The 19,682-nt window shown below is 41.7% G+C and overlaps 1 protein-coding gene across 2 annotated transcripts in view; it reads right to left on the reverse strand.

The window, feature by feature from the left end:
- The window catches only part of PPARGC1A (PPARG coactivator 1 alpha), a 65,162-nt gene extending 51,131 nt beyond the window's left edge, over positions 1-14,031 (reverse strand). The window contains exons 1-3 of one of the 2 annotated variants that reach the window (XM_041466822.1): positions 12,706-13,266; positions 10,185-10,219; positions 8,514-8,693 (exon numbers count right to left, since the gene is read on the reverse strand). In XM_041466822.1, coding sequence (XP_041322756.1) covers positions 8,514-8,693; positions 10,185-10,219; positions 12,706-12,799 — 309 coding nt within the window. In that variant the 5' untranslated portion in view covers positions 12,800-13,266. Of the gene's footprint in view, positions 1-8,513; positions 8,694-10,184; positions 10,220-12,705; positions 13,267-13,694 lie in introns of those variants that run through there. The other variant, XM_041466652.1, reaches the window with a different exon arrangement.
- Between the last annotated feature and the right edge of the window lie 5,651 nt (positions 14,032-19,682).

A 19,682-nucleotide genomic window follows, 5' to 3' on the forward strand; every position in this document is an offset into this window, starting at 1 on the left:
TCTCTTTTACCCATTTTCTCAATGTTTATTCAAGTGTACCTCCTGTAGGAGAGATCTGCATTCCCTCACCCCATTTGATGGCGGCCCCTCCAAATCCTGATAAGATTTAGTATCACTGAGCCTTCAAGGAGCAGCTATGGCAGCAGCCAGAAGCAGAAGTTCTCCCTACCCATTTGACACCTCCAGCCCCATAATATGCCTGGAAGGGATGATCCTCCTAAACTTTATGTCATAAGCTGGATGGCTGCGAGCAGTTCAGGGAACTCAAACCTGTCATAAATCAACAAGGCAACAACACTTGCCAGAGGCTGCCACCGTGGCTCCTCACAGAAAATACTCTTCTTCTGATTATCGTCTTAGTGATTAGAAGTGCCCATTATGGACCAGCACCCCATTGTGTTACTCACAGTAAAGCACAAAAGCACAGATGTGTGTGAGGAAATGGAAGTATTATTCTAGTGCATCACACGGCTCACGCTTCATGACAACACCAAAATCTCAATAGGTTTTGGGTTTGTGCTTTCATAAACAAAACCCAGTGATTACTGCATGTGGTAAAAAGCAAACTCCAATCATGGCCCTTCAGACTCATCACTGCCACAAAGTGCTAATTAATTTCTCAATCATTATGAAGCAAGACTGGTGCTCTGTTGTGTCAGAACGGAAAACTCAGCCAGAGCAACCAGCTATGCGTTGCAAAGGGGATGATTTCCACCGAGACCCAAACCCAGCCTCCACGGCTGAGTGTGCCTGCACGCTCAGTCAGAGCTCCGTGCCTGCCAAGGCTGCAGCCCATCACTTACAAAGGCACCAGGATCCTGTATGCACCTGCACAAAGCTACCAAAATAAAAATTAGACACTGGAGAAAAAGAGGCCTATAAAGCTGGCAGAGGGCACTCCTCCAGAAAGGCTGCAAATTTCCAGTGCATCTGAGGATTACCCACAGTAGTACAACAAAAGCTACAAATAGGTATGTTTTCACAGACACACATAAACTCTTCTTTGTATTTTTCTCCTGTTCATGGGGAAAAAACCAGTTCATCATGATTCAATACCAAAACTTTCTCCCTGCAACAAATATGCTCTGTGCAATTTCCTCCTCCTGACCTACACATGCACAATAGGTTAGCGGCACTAAGGAAAAAGAATTCCTAAATGAAGACTTGTGATAATTTTATCCTTCTGTAATGGCATGGGCCAGAGTTAATGTTAAGTGGGATGGGGCAGCAGGGAAAGAGCACACCAGGGTTAAGATGGACCGTTTAGTAGCAATTAGCAATGATGCATTGAGCAAAAATAGCAACAATGAAAAAAAAAGAAGTCACAGTAGAAACAAAACCATTAACGGAAATAAATTTAATATAACTAGTTAGCATTTGTCTACGAAAGGCAAACTTTCTGTCACTGTTGGTAAGCCAAGGGGGAATTAAAATAACAGAAGAATCTTATCAGAAATATTTACTTCCCACTAGCAATCAGTCCAGGATTGTTTTTCTAACAAAAGACAGAGCTACTGTCCCACATTTTCGTGACCCTTTCTGCAGTTCCAGGGAGAAAATATTTAGTTCAACATTATCGTAAGCTAGAATATGGCTCTATTTATGTGACAAGTTGACAACATACAATTTCATGCTTGTTGAACTGATCTGTGTTATATATTCACTGTGAATATTATGAAGCCTCACCATTATAAATATGAAACAGTATACACTTATTCAAAATAACTCCAGCAGTAGCAATTTATAGCTCGGTTGTTTGTGTGCTTATGAAGTCCAAACGCCACCTTAAGAAGCTGCATCTCACTAAAACAGATGTGGAGTGTGACTGTGACCAAACTGGATTTAAGATGACCTCTGTGAAAGGAGGTTATTACATTTTTGTTTGTATGGCAGCTGACACCAGTTCATATTTAGCTACGTAGCCAGTGGGAACACAGTGTAACACAGTGTCCTCAAGGGCTGGTTTTAACACAGGCCAAGACATCCGTCTAATGACCTAATTAGCTTACTACTGTTCTGGTGAGTGCTACTCTTCCCTCTTAGAAAAAGCACAGGTGCTCTACAGAGCAGCAGCACAGTGAGCATCTCAGGCCATGGCTGCTCTAGGTGAAATGTCTCCTTAATGGGACCATGAAGTGGATCAGTCACGTTTTCTTGATTGCACGCCTGGGGAACAGTCTTGGTGGCCACATACATCAAACAATAAACTCTCAAAGCAATTGTTTTTTTTCTCATTTGGGACTTCTTTCCTGCCTGAAGGTTTCAACCAGCATGCCAGGTGGTTCTTGCATTAAAGCATTATAGTTTGTCCAAGGGAGAAAGAAAAAAGTAGCAGCAGCACACCGTGGTAACACTAGATACAGAGCGTTTGCATAAACTCTTTCCAATTACGTAGCAGCTGGTTCAAGTAAAATAAATTCCACTTACTGCTTGAGTCTTATTAAATGTCAGCATAGCTAATCATAGATTATCGTTTACATACATCATCCCACATTGACAGGATGTTATTGTGCTGGTCTCCTACTTAGCAGATACAGAGCCCTGAGTCAGGCCACAGACACTGCTAAAGGTGATGCATTCAAACACACAAGAAATGTGACACTGCTCCATTAGGAACATAAAAAGTCCGGCACTTTTGTCAAGTGTCTGCTATTTTCCTCCCCTGGAAATGAGGGACTTCTTCTAGTTTCACAAGTAGGCTTTATGATACATTGTTACCTTTTATCATCCTTATAAAGTTTCCTATCCCAAATCTGCATCTTTTGCCTCTTATGTTTATTGTTGTATTAAACCTATGATGTTGTCTGTTTCACTACTAAATCTATCCCATAACCACATACTGTACATTCATTTCTCTAGGACCTCAGTAGCTCTTATCTGTTCGCTTTTATGATCCCTTATGAACTGTTAGGAATAGCAACTTGCAGGAATGTTTGTAAAGTCATCTCAGACTGAACCCAGCCTTCCCCTTTTTTACCATACAGTGATACTCTCTGCAATGAAATCCAATTTGCCATAAAAGCAGTTCATTACAGGCTGCTTTTCAGAAGGACACAAGTTCCCAAATACCCAAGTGCATGTGCTTATCATGTAAAACATTCAATCTGCATGAATCCGAATATCAAAGAAGCCTACTCATTAGAGCAGGAAAGTACATGTTGATAGGACTTGGTCCTGTGTTGCTGCCAGATTCACCAGTATGCTCTAAGCTACTGCCCAGAGCTATTTTCTTCACGCCCTCCAGGGCCTTAGACAGGCTGCTATGTGGTGCACACAATCACAGTCCTTTCAAGCACTTTGATAAGCTTTATTCTGCCATTATGCCATCTAGAACATTAAACACAATGTTTAAGTTCTATGTTAAATCACGATCAGCTCCTATTAACTGTTCCAAGCTCCTCATTTTTATCAACAGTTACTTTATTAAATCCTTAATAATATAGATGGAATAGTTAGTTAATTTGTGTGTTGAGCCATGGATGTTAATTTGTAAACATAATAACATACTGCAATCATTTGCATAATAGCATTTTAATCTTTTTAGTAAAAGCTGTAATTCCCTACAAAGTACGCTGCAGTAGAAACTAAGTGACTATTGGTAATAATAAAAAAGGCCTTAAAATTCTGATCCTATTATAGTGTTGGAACATACCCAAACTGCTACCATAATCTCTGAAATGTTACTGTTCTCTGATTTAGGTGTCTGTGTCAAGAATAAAAATGAAGTATAACTGGTAGCAGTAGACTATTTCCTAAATGTAATTTAGTATTCACTAAGCACCAGCACTTTGCAAATAGCTCTGAGGCTTTCCTTCAAAGTTCAGAGCTCTAGTTATGCATATTGTGTGAGGTACACCATGCAGCTCACCTCCAGCCTCTGTTGTGCTGAATAGATGGCTATGATAAATCATGCTGATTTGGCACTGAAGGGCATCAGCCATCAAGGATTTGACTACTATGTCTTTTTTTTTTTTTTTCCCTGAGATTATATCTCCTTGAACTGCCTGCCCTGGGCTACTAGTTTTGGAGAAAATTAAAAAGTGGAAAAAATGCTAGGGAAGGCTACTACAGAAAGTCTATACAGGCTCAGTTCTCTGGAACCCATTAACTCCAGTCACAAGACTGGCAAAGAAAACATTGGTGGTTGTTTAAAAGTCAGGCCAAGTCATTTTACGCAAGATCTGGTAATTCATTAATCAATCTGGCTGCAAACCTTGAATGAATAACCTGCAATGGTGAAAGAGACTGGCAGCACCACAGAACTTGAGGGATTTTATAATCTGAACCAATGCAAATTACCCTGGTGATGTTAAAGGCTTCCCTCAACACTCATCATCTCCCTGATACAACCCCTTCCAAATAAATAAGAAATCATTTATCTCCATGCATTCCCCTGCTGCCAGGGGAAAGACAGTCTGCATTTCATTGTGTATTTCTTTCTTTCCTCACATTCTCATCGCTTGTAATACAGCCCTTTCTGGCAGTCTACAATAAAATGTAGTTATCTTTTTAGGCTTTCCAGATACATGGCACATAGAATGGCCTTGAGAAGTAACGTGGGATACACCTATGTAAAACAATTAAAAACAAAGTCATCAAACACTGCACGCATCGCTTTGGAACGTAGATTTATGTAAAAAAAATTAAATCTGCATGAGGACAAGCAACGTGGGTTTTCTGAAGTCTTTCTGAAGGCTAGAAAAAGTGTTTTGCCAAGTACAAGATTTATGATTTTACACAGGTTCATTGTAGTTTAACAGGTTATTGCCTATCTACAGGCTGAATTTTCTCTTATCATCAGCTGAGTTATTTGTAAAAAATACCAACAAAGAGAAACATCCACTGTAGATATCCTCCCTCTCCATATTGCTAGGTATGGATCATAAATAATTTTAAATATGACTAATCTTACATGACATGGTACAGTATATTTCAAGAAGCCTCAAGGGACAACAGTTTTCATGAACAAAAAGCCTTCTCACTCATGACACATCAAGTTGCATGTTTGTTCACAATTTCACATAGCTTTGAGAATGAAAATTTAACCATTTTGATTTCCTGAAAGTAGCCAAATTAAATTTTTTGCAAATACCATTTTTTTAAGTCTAGTTCTTCACAAAAACAAATAATAAAAGTGAATGGTTCAGCAAACCATCTAAATAACTGGTCTTGGGTGACTTGTTAACTGTTTACTTACATGAACTTGTGTCAATAGACAGCAGCCTGAGGGGCAAGAACTCCTTCATTTTATCTTTTCAAGCAACAGGCAAACAAAATTAGGTGAAAACCAGAAGTGATTGAGCTGTGAATAGAAAGAAATCACCCAATTCACAATGTACATAAGTACAAACACTGGTAAGAAGAGCCTCTGTGCTGGGGCCGTCCAGGTTTGATTTGGGACTCGTATGGGCATGTGAACAGAATGATGCAGAGATGAATTAAGTGTGTCTGCAAAATATGAGTGTGTTTTAATCCTCGAGTGAAGGCCAGTATCACATCACACCTAAGCGGATGAGAGCAGGGATTTCTACTTAACACTTACATACTATCTAGACTAATTGGACCTTTATCTCACTTGGCTCCTGGTTGCTACCATAACTATTAATAATTCCTAGTCTGTGAGACTCCCAGTGCCACTAAGCTTGTGGGTGCTCAACTCAAGTGAGCTTTCAGGAACATGATTTGCAGAAAGATTGAAAATTCACTTTATGAAATACAAACCTTTCTTAAAAAAAAAGTGCATCAGAGATACTCAGGAACTTTGTAAAGGGCTTTTGGACACTGTCCCTCACGTAGACAATGCCTCATGTACTGCATTAATACCTCAAAGGAGAGTGTGTTTCATTCAAGGCTAGATTTGGCAATGTACTGTACAGCTTGTGCAAGTAATACTGCTCGTGTACTTCCCATCATTTGCTTGTCATTCTGGTTCCTTCTTTTCCACCCCAAACAGGCTGTATTCCTATTTTTGTATGACAATGCCTCATCTGGAAGCTTAAGTTAGATAAAACATACTACTCCCATAATGACAAAAGAGAAAAACAAAAGGTAAAAAAAAGGTAAAAAAAGACATTATTTTCTTTTTTAAAAAGCTATCAATATGGGAAAATCTAGTGATTACCAAATGAGAAACTGCACAAAACTTCCATTTTCTCAGCTAAAACAAATAGCTCCTCACAGAGTATGTGAGGTAGTCCCTGGAGGAAGAAGACATCTTCTGATCTTGAGCACCCCCAGTCGTCACATTACTGAGCGGCAGAGGCAAGAAATAGTGCAAATATCCAGCTGTACAGTGCAGAATGGGGACAGGGTTAACGCACAGGAGGAGAAAATAACTGTTTCATTACCATCTTCCTAGGCCAAGCAACCAAGAAATGTAAATACAACACTCTAAGAGGCTGAAAATAGTCTAATTTTGCACTGCAGTATTGTAAAATACCATTAGGGCACAATTTGTCCCTACAGGTAAGTATGGGCCAAGCTGTGATGAGACAGCAATGCAGCCTGCAGCTGAAGTCACTGAGTGTGAGGAGAGAAAACAACAGAATTTGTGTGTTAGATTCATTCCCCCAGCTGCATTGCCTCTGTCTCTCCACACATACTCCCCTGTTTCTTCACACTGGGGCAGCTCATCCTCAGACAGACCCAAACTTGCCCATGAGATGTTGTCCTTGCCACCATCTCCCAGCGAGGTTAACTACCAGCCTATCTGATCGTCCTACATGCTTTGATTTTCAACACGGGAATTGCTTCCTACACAAGGTGTGCAGGGGAACGGTCACTACCTATCTGAGACAACTTTGTACTCAATAGCTGTGGCCATCAGAGCAGACAGGCAGTAACACACGGGACAAGAAATGAAGCCAAGTTCCACTGGTTATACTGGAATAATCTGTATGCTTAGATTTGGTAAATACCTGATTGTGTTACTTATCTGGAACTTACACTTTGAAAGTCTTCATCTTCAACTGATTTTTCCTAAAGGAAAATGGTTCTGCATTTGGCTTTTGATGAATGTGAAAAAATATGTGTTGTCAGTTATAAAAAAAGCAAAACAAGCCTCCATCACAGTCACTGCAAACGTGGACCCTGCCCCCCTGCCGCCACCAACATGCCCTACCCTGCCTGAGGCAGTACAACTGCAATTCAAGAACCAGACAGGATTTGGAAACTTTGTAAAACAAAGTGTGGAACATTATACAACTAAAGAAAAAAGAGGGCCTGAGCACAAGGCTTTGTGGGGCTGATTTGATTAAAATAGAATTAATTCCAAGTTATTTGGATTTAAATTACAGAAACTAAACAGAGAAGACCAGTTTCTGCTATCAGTTGCACTGGTTTAAATCCAGAGCAATTCATCTGCATCAGGGAGATCACTGCGAGTCTAGAGTGGTATACAAAGGAAGGAGAATGTTATTCAGGACATCACATCCTAGGCAAGCATTTTACTATACCATTTCACTTAATTTTTTCCAGCCTTTAAAATTCTACCATGATAATCTGGGGCTTTCCGGAATCAGAGGGCTAGCTGTACTTCCTGGAGCTGTGGTACTTGGTGGGTGAGAAACAGCACCCATAGCTTGCTTTTGTACAAGGTCTTCCTGCCAGCTAATCAATTTATTGTTCAATTTCCCAGTCAGTGAATGATCTATGGCCTCTCCTATCAACAAGGAGGGAAGGAGGTTAGAGTTTAGGAGGGGCATGTCTGCCCAAAACCACAAGGTGGAGAATTATGAAGGCTTTACACAACAAAAGAAAGAAGACCCGAGACAAAGAGACAGTAACCCTCCTCTCGTACACCCTAACCCCCAATGCACAATTGGAAAGAAAACAATTAAATCTCTCCTATCACCCTATGACTTTTACTTTTAGATTGCTCTCCACCAGGAGATCTATGAAACATCAGAACGCTGAGCTGGTCCCTGAGCTACTGACAGCCCTCACTGCCTTCTACCACACTCATCCTTCCTCTCCCCTGAACATAAACAAATCACAGACCTCCCAATTTGTGCACAAGTAACTTGCACAGTAAGTCTCTGAGTGGCAAAAATCTTTACTAGAAATGTTCCAGCTACTCATCAGCTAGCTGCTGTGCAGCACCCTGCTTCTTGCTGAGGAATTCCAGTGGAAGACACAAATGAGCTTCAACTCCTGTCTTGCTTGGTAGCCGACAACAGTGCAACTCCTCATCATGACACCACAGGGCAGTGTGCTCTAGGTATTCTTTAGCTGTTTCCTCCCAAAAATCACAAGTTCCATGTAAATCCTTTTAAGGCTTTCCCGCACACACCCTTCAGATCGCAGGTCTGGTTTTGATCATGATGATTAATGACGCCAGTCAGAACCCGTAATACACCAGCAGTTTTCTTGTCTCTTAATGGTGGAAAAATAGTAAACTGTTGTGCACCAGGCTAATAAAAAAAAAAAAAAAAAAAAAAACAACCCCACCAAAAACAAAACAGAAAAAAGCAAGCAAGGACTTTGCAACATGCATCTGCATCATCTTGCCTTACCTCGAATATATTGGCGGGTTCATTGCTGTACTGATTGGAGATGATCTCTGACTGGTCGCTGTACCACTTGAGTCCCCCCAGAAAGCTGTCTGCATCCAGGTCGTTCACATCTAGTTCAGAGAGGTCAAGTTCTGGGAGATCTGGGCAAAGAGGCTGGTCTTCACCAACCAGAGCAGCACACTGCAGGATACAGCAACACAGAAATAGTTTCATTAATTACGAGGAATCTATTAACTAATATCATGTGATAAGAATTAAGCCTCAATTAAACTATGGCACAGGGTCACTAGGATTGACTTTGTTCTCTGAAAAAATAGTATTTGGTCACTGTTAGCTCTAACACAGGTATGTAAAAGGGCAGAGAAAACAGCAGGGCATAAGCTGTCTTCTCTACCCAGGGAAGATGACTTTCCTTCTCCCTATACCATTTGATAATTATCATAGTCAAAGCTTTAAATCCAACAGCAGAAGCCAAAGCATGGCCTTATTCTCCTTCCAGAGTGAACCAGTGCAGGTAGAAGTTACAGATGAATACCTCTGGGCAAGGTCTGTCATGCATTTCCTGATACATTCAGGTTAAAGAGGCACAGCCTGTTACAGCCTTCAGCCCTGGAGGCTAGCTCAAGCTGGAGACAATCACACTTTCACTTCTACAGAACCTTACTGTAATCCTTACAGCCATTCATGATGGTGGCTACCATATGGGCATAAAAAAAGTATGGGTTAGTGACCCTGCTGTACTCTTTTCCTGATGCATAAGGGTCCTGGCAAACAAGTGTGGCTTGAAATACCCCTATATTCTCCTCTCAGTGATGGGCATGGTTAGTTCACGCAGCCTTTCACCTGCTTGGTGTGAACACATCTATTATCCTGTCCAGTTTCCTAAATATCCCCAGAGAGAAGCTGTACTCAGAGAACCAAATGGATTTTCCTCTTCTAGCAGCCTCTGATTCAGTAATCCTAAAAGAGGGTCTGTGAAACATTTTGGTTGAGGCAGTAAACAAAGTCTAGTCTGCAGGAATCCTCTTCAGCAGCGCAAAATGTTTTTGTCTGCGCAACTTACGAAGGGAGTGAGGATAAATAAAAACAAACCTAGAGTAAGTATCCTTTTATATGCCAGTATGAAGCTAGATAGGGTATTGACTGACCTACTAAGGAAGAAAAAATTAATAACATACATCCACTTCAACACAGCAATTGAAATGTTAGAGTATCCACCAAAACCATTTCCTAATTATAGAAAACATGTAGTAACAGTTTGGCAAATAGCTGAGTCCCATATGTCAATGCTGCTCAATTAAGCAATTCCTACTGCACTGTTCCGTGGATCCTTGTAACTCATCTCCGAACATCCACGTCGATATGGGCACACTGCAAAGCACACATGGAGCTGCAGAGGCACCTGAATGGTTAAAAGCCATCTAAAGTCAACTGAGTCTAAGGGCATCTACCGTATTCCTAGCGCTGCATTAAGGATGGCCAAGAGCAGGACCTCCACAGCTCCTGTCAGTTGACTGGGTGGCTTGAATGATTTCCCAACTTCTATTTGGACTGAAGTCAATGGAGAAAGCGCCGCTTTCTGAAGGCAGATGTCTGTAGGGCACTAGCAGTGTCCATGGATGTGAATCGCTCAATACTGGTTATGTCACTCTCGCAAGGACCGCCTTTAACAACAATGTAAGCCAGAGCTGCTGAAGGTGCATTTCATTGATGTTTCTGTCCCTGGAATCTCGGTGTGTCTGCAGTGCACGGGCTGGATGCAGCAGCGCAGCCGTGAGCAAAGATTTTGTCTGTTGGCACAAAGACTCGGTGCAGCTGGTGTGAGCTATAATTTACCAGACAACTTCTACGTCTACCAGGACACTACAAGATAATCACAGAGTAGGCCAAGGGGCAAGGAAGCTGAGAGGCTGCAAAATGAGGCTCTGAAATAGCATTTGTTTTTCTTCCTATTATTTAAGGGGCCGTAGAACTATAAGAAGTCAAAATCCCACTTAAGTAATGTTAACTTTTTTTTTTAAATCTGAATTTTTTAGCATTATTTTGAGTGTAAGACGAAACAAAATTAGAGAGTTTCCTCTTCTTTAGTGCGAGACACAACCTTCTGCCAGCAGTCTTATAATACAGAGATGACCTTTTTTGATGCTTGGCCGAAATCTCTGATCTCATTAAAGGATAATCTAGTTTTTGACTGAAAAGGTAGATTCTCAGCATCATGCTCAGGTTTGTGTTCTGGAGGTCAGTAGCTTATAACTGATGCCACAGACTTCTAAAGTATCCTGCTGATCTGTTACTGCTTTCATTTATAAAAATAGCTTCACCCTGTGCACCACCTACTTAAACATGTTTACTTTTGGTAATCTGCATTTTTTAAGTTCCTACAGTGGGCTTTTGAAGTAACATAAACAATGGTATTAAAAAAAATCCTGCTTATCACAGCCTTCATTTACCTATAGTGACTGCAATGTCACCTAAAAATGTAACTGCTGAAATGAAGTATATATGCCTTGCCAATGTTGACATGATAATAAAATCAATGTTTCTGAATATGACATTATGCTTCTGAGCACACAGAGCACATTAATCTGAGACACATTAGCAGCAAGTGTTCCTGTTATTAATTTATATTTGGCCTTTGGATGATGCCAGATTTAACACTCCAAGTCCTAAAACTGTCCTCATCTGACACGCTGATATTTGCTGTTTGCCTATACATCTGTAACAGGTGCACCTGCATTGCCAGCACACATTTTACTGTCTTCCCACAGTTATTTGATATGATAGCTATTCCATAACTATAGCCCTAATTTTACAGTAACATTTAGGAGGATAAAGCAGTCACTAAACACAAAAGGCTAATTACTGTGTGTTATTTCACTCCAACAGACCTTTTTTCTCTTAGTTCAGACGCAAACAGTAAATTAGCTTAACTGCACTGATGGTAATGAATCATTATAATTAAGTATAATTCTCCATTAACCTTTTGGCTGTTTTTGTGCCTTTGAAGGTAAATTAAAAAAAAAAAAAAAAAAAAGAAGAAGAAGAAGAAGACTGGACTTATGCCATATTAATTATATTAATGAAAATATAATCTTTGTTTTATTTTTAACAAGTTTTTCAAAGTGCCAAGGGGATGAACTCAGGAAAGAAAGAGAGACTTCACAAAATGTGTGTCATGTGGATTCTCTCTATCAATCTTCGCAACCTTACTGTACATCACCTTCATTAAGCTGTGAAGCACTGGGGACGCAGATCAGCTACAGTGATGCAGGCCTTTATTAAACAACACGCCATCCTGTCATTATGTGAGCGAGAATATAATACATTTAACATTGACAGCAAATATTAATGATTCAAAGAATGAAAGCTGCCTCCAGTGCTTACTGCCTGCGTTATTTTAGCTCAGTAAAGGTGATCCCCTGAGCCAAAGCAGCACGCAGACGCTAGTGTTGCTACAGGAAGTGCAATGCAGGAGCACACTGGCAAAATCCTACCCACAGTTAATCCATCCACCACACAATTAATATTAAGATCAAACTCTTTTTTTGGTTCTTTTTTTTTTCTCTCTGCACTATGAAAAAGTCATTGACATAAATTATCTGTTCTGTTACTAGCTTGAAATTACTGCAGGAACTCTAGTGATTAAAATAAATCTTCAGTATTTCCATATAAGCTGGTTCCTCAATCAGTTCCTAGCAGCATTAAGAATAATACACAATGGAAAAATGAAGCTATGGCAGCTGAGACCCATGCTACAAGCCAGACAACAACCCACAGGATACTCCAGCTACTCAGAAACAATTAGGACTTTGGAGCCAGAAAGTCATCCACTTACTGCCTTGACTCATAATAGCTACAGGACATATGAATTATCCATATCTATTCCACTTTACCAAGAAATCAAAACAAGATAAGACCAATTACAATATGCAAACAGAAATCTGTGGATACAATGGCAAGCTGCAAATATTTAAAACATGACAAAATGACTTGAGAATCCACACACATGCTCTGCCAGATAGGAAAAATTTACTGGAGAACATGGAAACGGTTCACTTTAGATGGGTAGCTCTCTACAGCATGAACATCTTATTTAAAAAGCTTTGCCTGTAACCTGTTTTTCCCTCCCCCATTGCCCAAGGGAAGCATTTTAAGCACTCATTCCAAGCCTGAATCCAGAGGATTAGTTCCTTTGAGCAGGTCTGTATTTGGGATTCCTCTTCATGGGGTCCAAAGAAAGTTTGCCTCGCTTCGCAAGTTGCCCAAACTTCCAGGTAATGCTCCATTTTGCTGAATGCAAATATGCAGAAATCATCAAACCTCACATTATACTCCAGAGATTACCACGGGGCTGCTTGCCTTTTTTATTTTTTCCTTTATGAATTGTAGCCAGCAGAAGCTGTGGATTTGATGTATTGCCGTCTATTTTTACACAAGCAGCAGCAGCGGCGGCAGCAGCAGCAGTTCACACAGTCCTGCATAAACTCTATTCTCATGGTTCATCCTGTTGTCTCTGCTGTACAGTGGGATTTAACCATTTCTTGGACTACTCAGATTGACTGCAAACCCTGCTCTATGGGGCATTAGCTACAGCGGCAGCATTCCAATACCACAAGTAGCAGGGAAACGTCTCCTTCCAGAAATCTCTTTTAAAAGCATCTAAAGCCAAACAACAGGGTGTTCATTCCTGTGTGCATGTTTGTATTCTGTAGCTGATAAACAAGGAAAAAACCTTCGACAGAGCACAGTGAAATAAGGAATTAAAACATGATGCCATGAGTTAATTATAACTTTTTTTAAAAAATAAATATTAGTCTTATTCTAAATAAACATGGCATTTTTCCAACCAGGCCACTGAAAACGCCACTGGAAACGCCACTTCAGACACCGATTCATATCAATATCTTAGAGCATAAATATTGCATATGACGGGAAAGCGAGCCAGAGGCACATGAAAATAGTTTCCAACTGCAGGAGATACTATACTGATGACAGGAGCTCAGCTTTGATTTGCTCAAGGCATCGCAGAGTAACCTTAAAATAGCAAACTTACTGGAGTTAAGATAAGATACGGACTTGTTTGCAAAGTGCGCTGCCTCGGCCGTCCTGGCGGTGCCCCGCCGAGCCCACGGCCCCGCCGGCTGCCGGCACCCCACGGCCGCCCACGCCGCGTCCCCTCACCTCGAGATCACTCCATACAGAGTCCTGGTTGCACATGTCCCACGCCATCCAGCTGCGGAGCGACGGCAGGAAAGCTGGCAAACTACAGTCCAGAGGCAGGCAGGCAGGCAGCAGACACTCATGCAGGCAACGAGACCCTCTCTGAGAGTGAACCGAAGGCACCTGTCTTACTACTGTTCCCCGTCACATGACAAAGCTATTAAAAAGTAGGCTGGGCTGTCACTCATCCAGCCTTCTGGAGCCGCTGCTCCAGCCCGTGACGTCAGCCAGGGGCAGACCCAGCCTGAAGTGAAGTAAATCTTTGCAAAACCCGCTCAGACCTCGGCGGCCGCGGCAACACGCTGCGATTCAAAGGAGATTTCCACGCCACACCCCCGGAACACTGCTCCCGCCGTAACACAGCTCCTATCCCTCCCCATCCTTTTTAATTTCTTAGCTTGCTTTCTTTGTCTTCCCCCCACAGCCCAGCACACAATGGGCAGAGCTGCGCTTATAAGAAAGAAAAAGTGAAGTGACTCCAGCCGTGGCACAGCCTGCGTGCTCCGAGCAGCCCGAGCGCCTCTCCCGTGCCTGCGCCGCTCCCCCGCCTCCGCTCCGAGAGGCTGTCCCAGAGTTCGGCAAAAGTTACACCACCTCCCCGCATTTTTTTGTTGCACTCGGGGTTTTTGCACCTCCCCGAGTATTTTGGTTGGGTTATGGTTTCTCACAGACAACTGCAACTCGAGTTAGTTTTTCCACGGAAAATCTATCGGCAACCCCGCCCCCACCCCAGCATTTCCCTGACATGGACTCAGCATCTATAAAAGATGTTGCTACAGTTATCTCACCTGCTCCGAGGGGGAAGCCTGATCCTGTTCCCAGATGGATTGCGGTACTTCGAGCTGCTCTTTAATCACTCCCCTGTCTCCGTGCATTCCCCAAAAAACCGTGGCTGTGACCAGGAGCTGCCTCCGTCCTGCCCGCCGCCCGCGACCCCCGCCCGCCTCCGCAAGCTGCCTCAGGGCGCACCCGCCCGACCTGAACCCACTGCTTGTTCACTGAAAATAAATTAATTAAAAATCTCCTGTCGTGTGAAAATCCAGACGCGCTGTTAACACCTGTCTCCCCGTCAAAGCCTTTCCCAGACAATAGGGGCTGCTGCATGTGCAACTGGTTTACGATACCCCTTTGCATTGCGTACGCAACAAATTCCATGTACAAAGCTGAACTGCAAATTGTTGTCCAGAACAGGGAAAGAAAATCCAATAATAAAAGTCTTGTTTAACTATCCCCACCTGCCTGCATATTGTCTTAAGCTACAGTTCTTTTAATTATCTGGGTGCAAAAATTCTCATGAAATGTAAATGCTGGCTCCCTTGTGCTGGGCTACCAGTCAAAGTTACAAAACTATAGCTTATCATCCTCCATGCCATGAAATATTCATTTTCATTGTTACTTGCAAACTTGAGTATTCTAAAGACTAAATGAATTCAATTATTATACAAGGCTATGGCAATTTTGCTGAGAGGAAAAAAAAAATAAATAAGAAGTACAATTCTTGAAATAGCCTTTTCCCCGCAGACACTGGAACCTTCAGAAATGGTAGGAGGTCTCAGATATATTCTCTGCTTATTTGTGTTTCCTTGTAATTCATTATTGCCAGTCCTGATAAAATGTACATTTTTCTGAGTTTGTGCTTAAGTTGCAAATCACATCACAGTCACATTTTCACCAAGCACTGATGACAAAAATGGCATTGTTTTTACTTTACTTAATTAAAAGAAAAAACACAGCAACATACCAAATAACTACAGAAAGCCTTTCCTACAAATAATTAAATTAACGGTATTGCTTTACTCTTAACAAAAAAAAACCCCAAACTAATTTCCTTCCCAATTATATGCTGATTTAATGATAAAACTGCAGTAAATTATTAAGATCTGTAGCAAAGGTGAGTACCTCTACCCCCTGAACAGTCAACTGTGAAATAATACTGGGCACCTGCCTGCCTGGAGTACAGTCGGTTCTTATTAATTATTATCTGTGGATCCATGGTTGGTGGAATACTCTCCTTCAATACCTACTTATAATTGTGTTCATTGACTGTGCCGAATCCATCATCTGTTTTTGGGGTTTTTTTTGAAGTTTCATTCACACCTTTTATAGAAATGTATTTACACTGGAACATTTCATATTGCTGTTTTGGATATTGTGACCTGCTCATGTTGTTTCTATTTTCTGCATTTCCACTTGAATGCTTTCCCTTCAAATTAACAAGTTAACTGATAAATATAAACTGTGACCTTAGTGGTGCTCTCACCATACAAGCTTTAGAGATTGAGGAACTTTTCTAGTGCACTATAGATGGAGCAACCAAAAGTAGTAATTACAGAGCCCCAGAGCTTTTCTATGGCTCTGTCCACATTATAGCTTGAACTTTGCTGTCAGTTTCAGCATTACCTGGAAGAGATGCAAAGCAAAACACCAACTAAGAAAGACTGGGATTTCAACAATTGCTTGGGAAGAATTTTATTTATTTTTAACTGAAGTGTGTAACCCCAGCCATAGTATAAACTTACCCACTAGGGGTTTTTTTTCCCCATGTTTTACTGTGGGTTTTGAGCATAGTGCCCCAAGGAGGAGAAAAGCAAGGAAGACAGCTGCAGTGGTGGTGTGGTTTGGAAAGGACACAGCCTCCACATATGCAAATGAAGCCTGTGAAACCCAGCCAGCACCTAAGCTGCTTCCTCAAAGGAAACCTTGTCTTCTGAACATTCCCTAGAAGCTTTAGCAGTGCTCTTCCCTCTGTTTTGACAACACTATAGAATTGCACAAACATCTTCTGTGGGGCAATATCTGAGTGCATACACACACGATATTTGGTTCCATAACAAACACACAAAGAAACCCTCCTTCAGCTGGCAATGTCTGCAGCTCCGTTGGACACAATCTGCCCCGTTGAAATGTCCTTTATCAGACCACCTCTTCAAACACTGCATTTCCCCTGCTTTCAGATTAGTCTGTACCAGGTCTCAGTAATTCCCAAATTTTGCCTTTTCTTGTTGAAGGGCCATGATTCAAGAAAGTTCTGGTAAGCCTTCCAACAACATTTGGGCACTAATTCTCAAATCCTGATACATTTTTAACAGGACTGGAAGGTACGACTGCCTGCAACAACAGGAAATACGAATCAAAGACCAAAACCTTCAAGCTCTCAGTCTTTGACTTTTTCCTGGATTTAGCAATCATTTATCCTCCTCTTTCACCCACATTTTTTAGCTATGGGTCAGGTTTTCATTCCCTGTAATTTAGGTTTCTCAAAAAGCTACTGATTTTGGAGACCTTGTGACCAAAAATTAGTCTCTTGATTATAGCACTGAGGAAGAAATGTTTTCTTTCCTTGCCCCCAAGACTATGGTACTCGCTGACTTTTGGGTAAGTTTGCTACTTTCCTAGGGGAGTAAGGACAAGCAAACTTGAACATAAAAATAGTGCTGGATTTTCAGACAGATGAGGTTTGCAAATCAGTTCTTACATCAACTCAATCCTTTCTGCTCAACTCTCCAAGAGTTACAGCAAAAGATCAGCCAATGCTGTATACAAAAGAACAAACTGCACTCCAAAGATGTGTTAGTGTGAATGATGTTCTATATAAAGTATATGTACCCTATTAATTTTTTATTAAAAATCTTCCTTCTGTGCATCTTTACTCTTATTTTTTGCGCAGTCCTGTATTTGTTCTCCTGTCCATTGTCTCTGTTCCACTTCTAGCCTATTTGTTTGCTCTTTCCCCCCCTTCTCATATTCTTTTCCTTATTTATCCAGTTCATTCTATCCAGAATACACCCTCAATAGCATAAGCCAGTGAATCAAACTCCTTGAACTTCTGGGTTCATTGATGCAGTAATTCTACAATGGAATAAATCCATCTGCTCTCTCTAGTTTTGTTAGGGCAGTTACGATTGGAGATTTTTTTTAACAGAGAAACCCAGGATAGTTCTCTGTACCAGCTCTCCAAAAAAATCAAGGGCCAAGTTAATTCCTGGCCCAGCTCCGGGTCACAGGCTGCTGTCTGAGGAGCTGTACATTCGAGAGTCCAAAATAACTTTCTCTGAACAGCAATGCGTTACTGACATTACTGACACCAGGCTGAATTTTGCCACACCTGCCTCCACAGACTGAGAGCTCAAATAAAGAGCACTGAATGCCAGGGGAAATCACCTGCTTGTTTCATGTGCAACTGGACCTGACTATGACTATTGACTATCAGTGCAGATTTCCTGATTATCAGTGTTAACCAGGCTTGCAGACATGCGACTCTTTGTAACTGGGGGCTTGCAGTGAAACCTTCCAGCAGTGTTCAAGTGAAGCAGGAGGATCACAGGCACCCACTACAAGAAATCTTATCATTCTTCTTATACCTTCCTAAAGATCACTCTCTTTATAAGCATGTTTCACTTACTCATTATAAACAAGAAAAGCTAACCCACTCCAGCTGATTATGTAAAAAATATATTTGTCACTTGTTTCCCTCCAACATTTGGAGCATTCTCCAGAACCCTCATTTGCTATGACTTGCAGGAAAATCCAGCTTGTCAGGCTTGCTAAAAGGAATATGAACAATGTCTTTCACTTGGGTGTTACTGTTTCTCAGAAGGGCTGATCTGTAAAAGAGTATCTACCTTTAAATTTATGACCTCTATATGTTTGAGAAACGGAGCCATGTAAACACATCCGTTTCCTGGGGAGGCTGTGCTGCTGTCTGAGCACAGACACCCAGGCAAGCCAAGGAGACAGATTCCAGTTTTGCACTGTCTTGCAGGTTGGCAGAGCAGGCAGGACCACATCAAAATCGCAGACCGTTGCAGATCTTCATCATCTCTCCTTTACTCACCTCACTGCTGATATTTCCTTGGAACAAAAGAAGTCATAAAGTTCTTATTATTCCTTTATCCTTCCACACATTCAAGTCTCTGGGAAGAGACCAAAACCTGCTCATATTTGATATTGTCAGACCCAAGGAACTGGTTTCAGACATTCCTGTTCAGGGGTCTGGAACATCTGCCCCCACTCTGAAATTGTGCCTTTCCTCTCCCACTCCCAGCCTTGCTGGGATGCTCATGCCCTTCTGATGACAGGCAATTGTCTTCTTCAGCTTCAGCCACACAGGGCAGAACATGGGGAAGCTTCAGGAACACCTCTTGTATTTGGATGACTCTGCAGAGCTCTGGAACACCCCACCCAGACCTTTCTCATTACACATATTACCATCCACCTTGCATCCTTTCCCCTGAGCACCTAGAGAATTACCCTGGAACTCTTCTTCCCTGACTTGTTCATAGATTGCCAATCTAGTTTTTATTGGCTTTTTCTGAGAGGGATCTGAAGAGGACGATTCTATAAACAACCACCATGGATTTCTTATCTTAGGGTACAGAAAAGATTCCCTGGTACAACCATAAAGAAGTTCATGGGAGCTATTAGCCTTCAAAGGTACCAGCCTTCACTAAGGTGACCACCCAGCTGTCACATTGCATTTGGGGTTTGCTTTGCCATTTAAATCTGGCCATTTAGCCACCCAGACAGGGCCTCCCAGCCTGAAGGGGAGCTGTGATGCCCTGGCTGCCACAGCAGCGCAGGAAAGGGTAGTGTGCTCTGCCACGCCGAGGCTCCCACTAGCTAGAGGAAGGAAAAAAATCTCTCATTTCCATAGCATAGGCTATCTCCCCTCTAAAATGGCTGGTAAGGCAACTGCAGTGGAGCACACACAAGGCTGCAGCACAGCACTGGAGAGAACAGTAACCTTTAAATACTCTAAAATCAAATCTTGTTTTACACAAAACTGCTGTGGTAAAGTCGACGTGAATGAAGCACCTTTGAGTGAAGGAACAGAGGGAAAGGCAGTGGACAGTTTTAGTGCCTCCTAGCAATTCTTTTTAATAAACTAGAGATGACAGACAGCCTTACCAACACATCTCTCATCTTCAAATATGACTTTTTTCAGACAGA

This window comes from Pyrgilauda ruficollis, unplaced genomic scaffold (genome assembly GCF_017590135.1).
Source record: "Pyrgilauda ruficollis isolate IOZ18807 unplaced genomic scaffold, ASM1759013v1 scaffold1, whole genome shotgun sequence".
Lineage (NCBI taxonomy): Eukaryota > Metazoa > Chordata > Aves > Passeriformes > Passeridae > Pyrgilauda > Pyrgilauda ruficollis.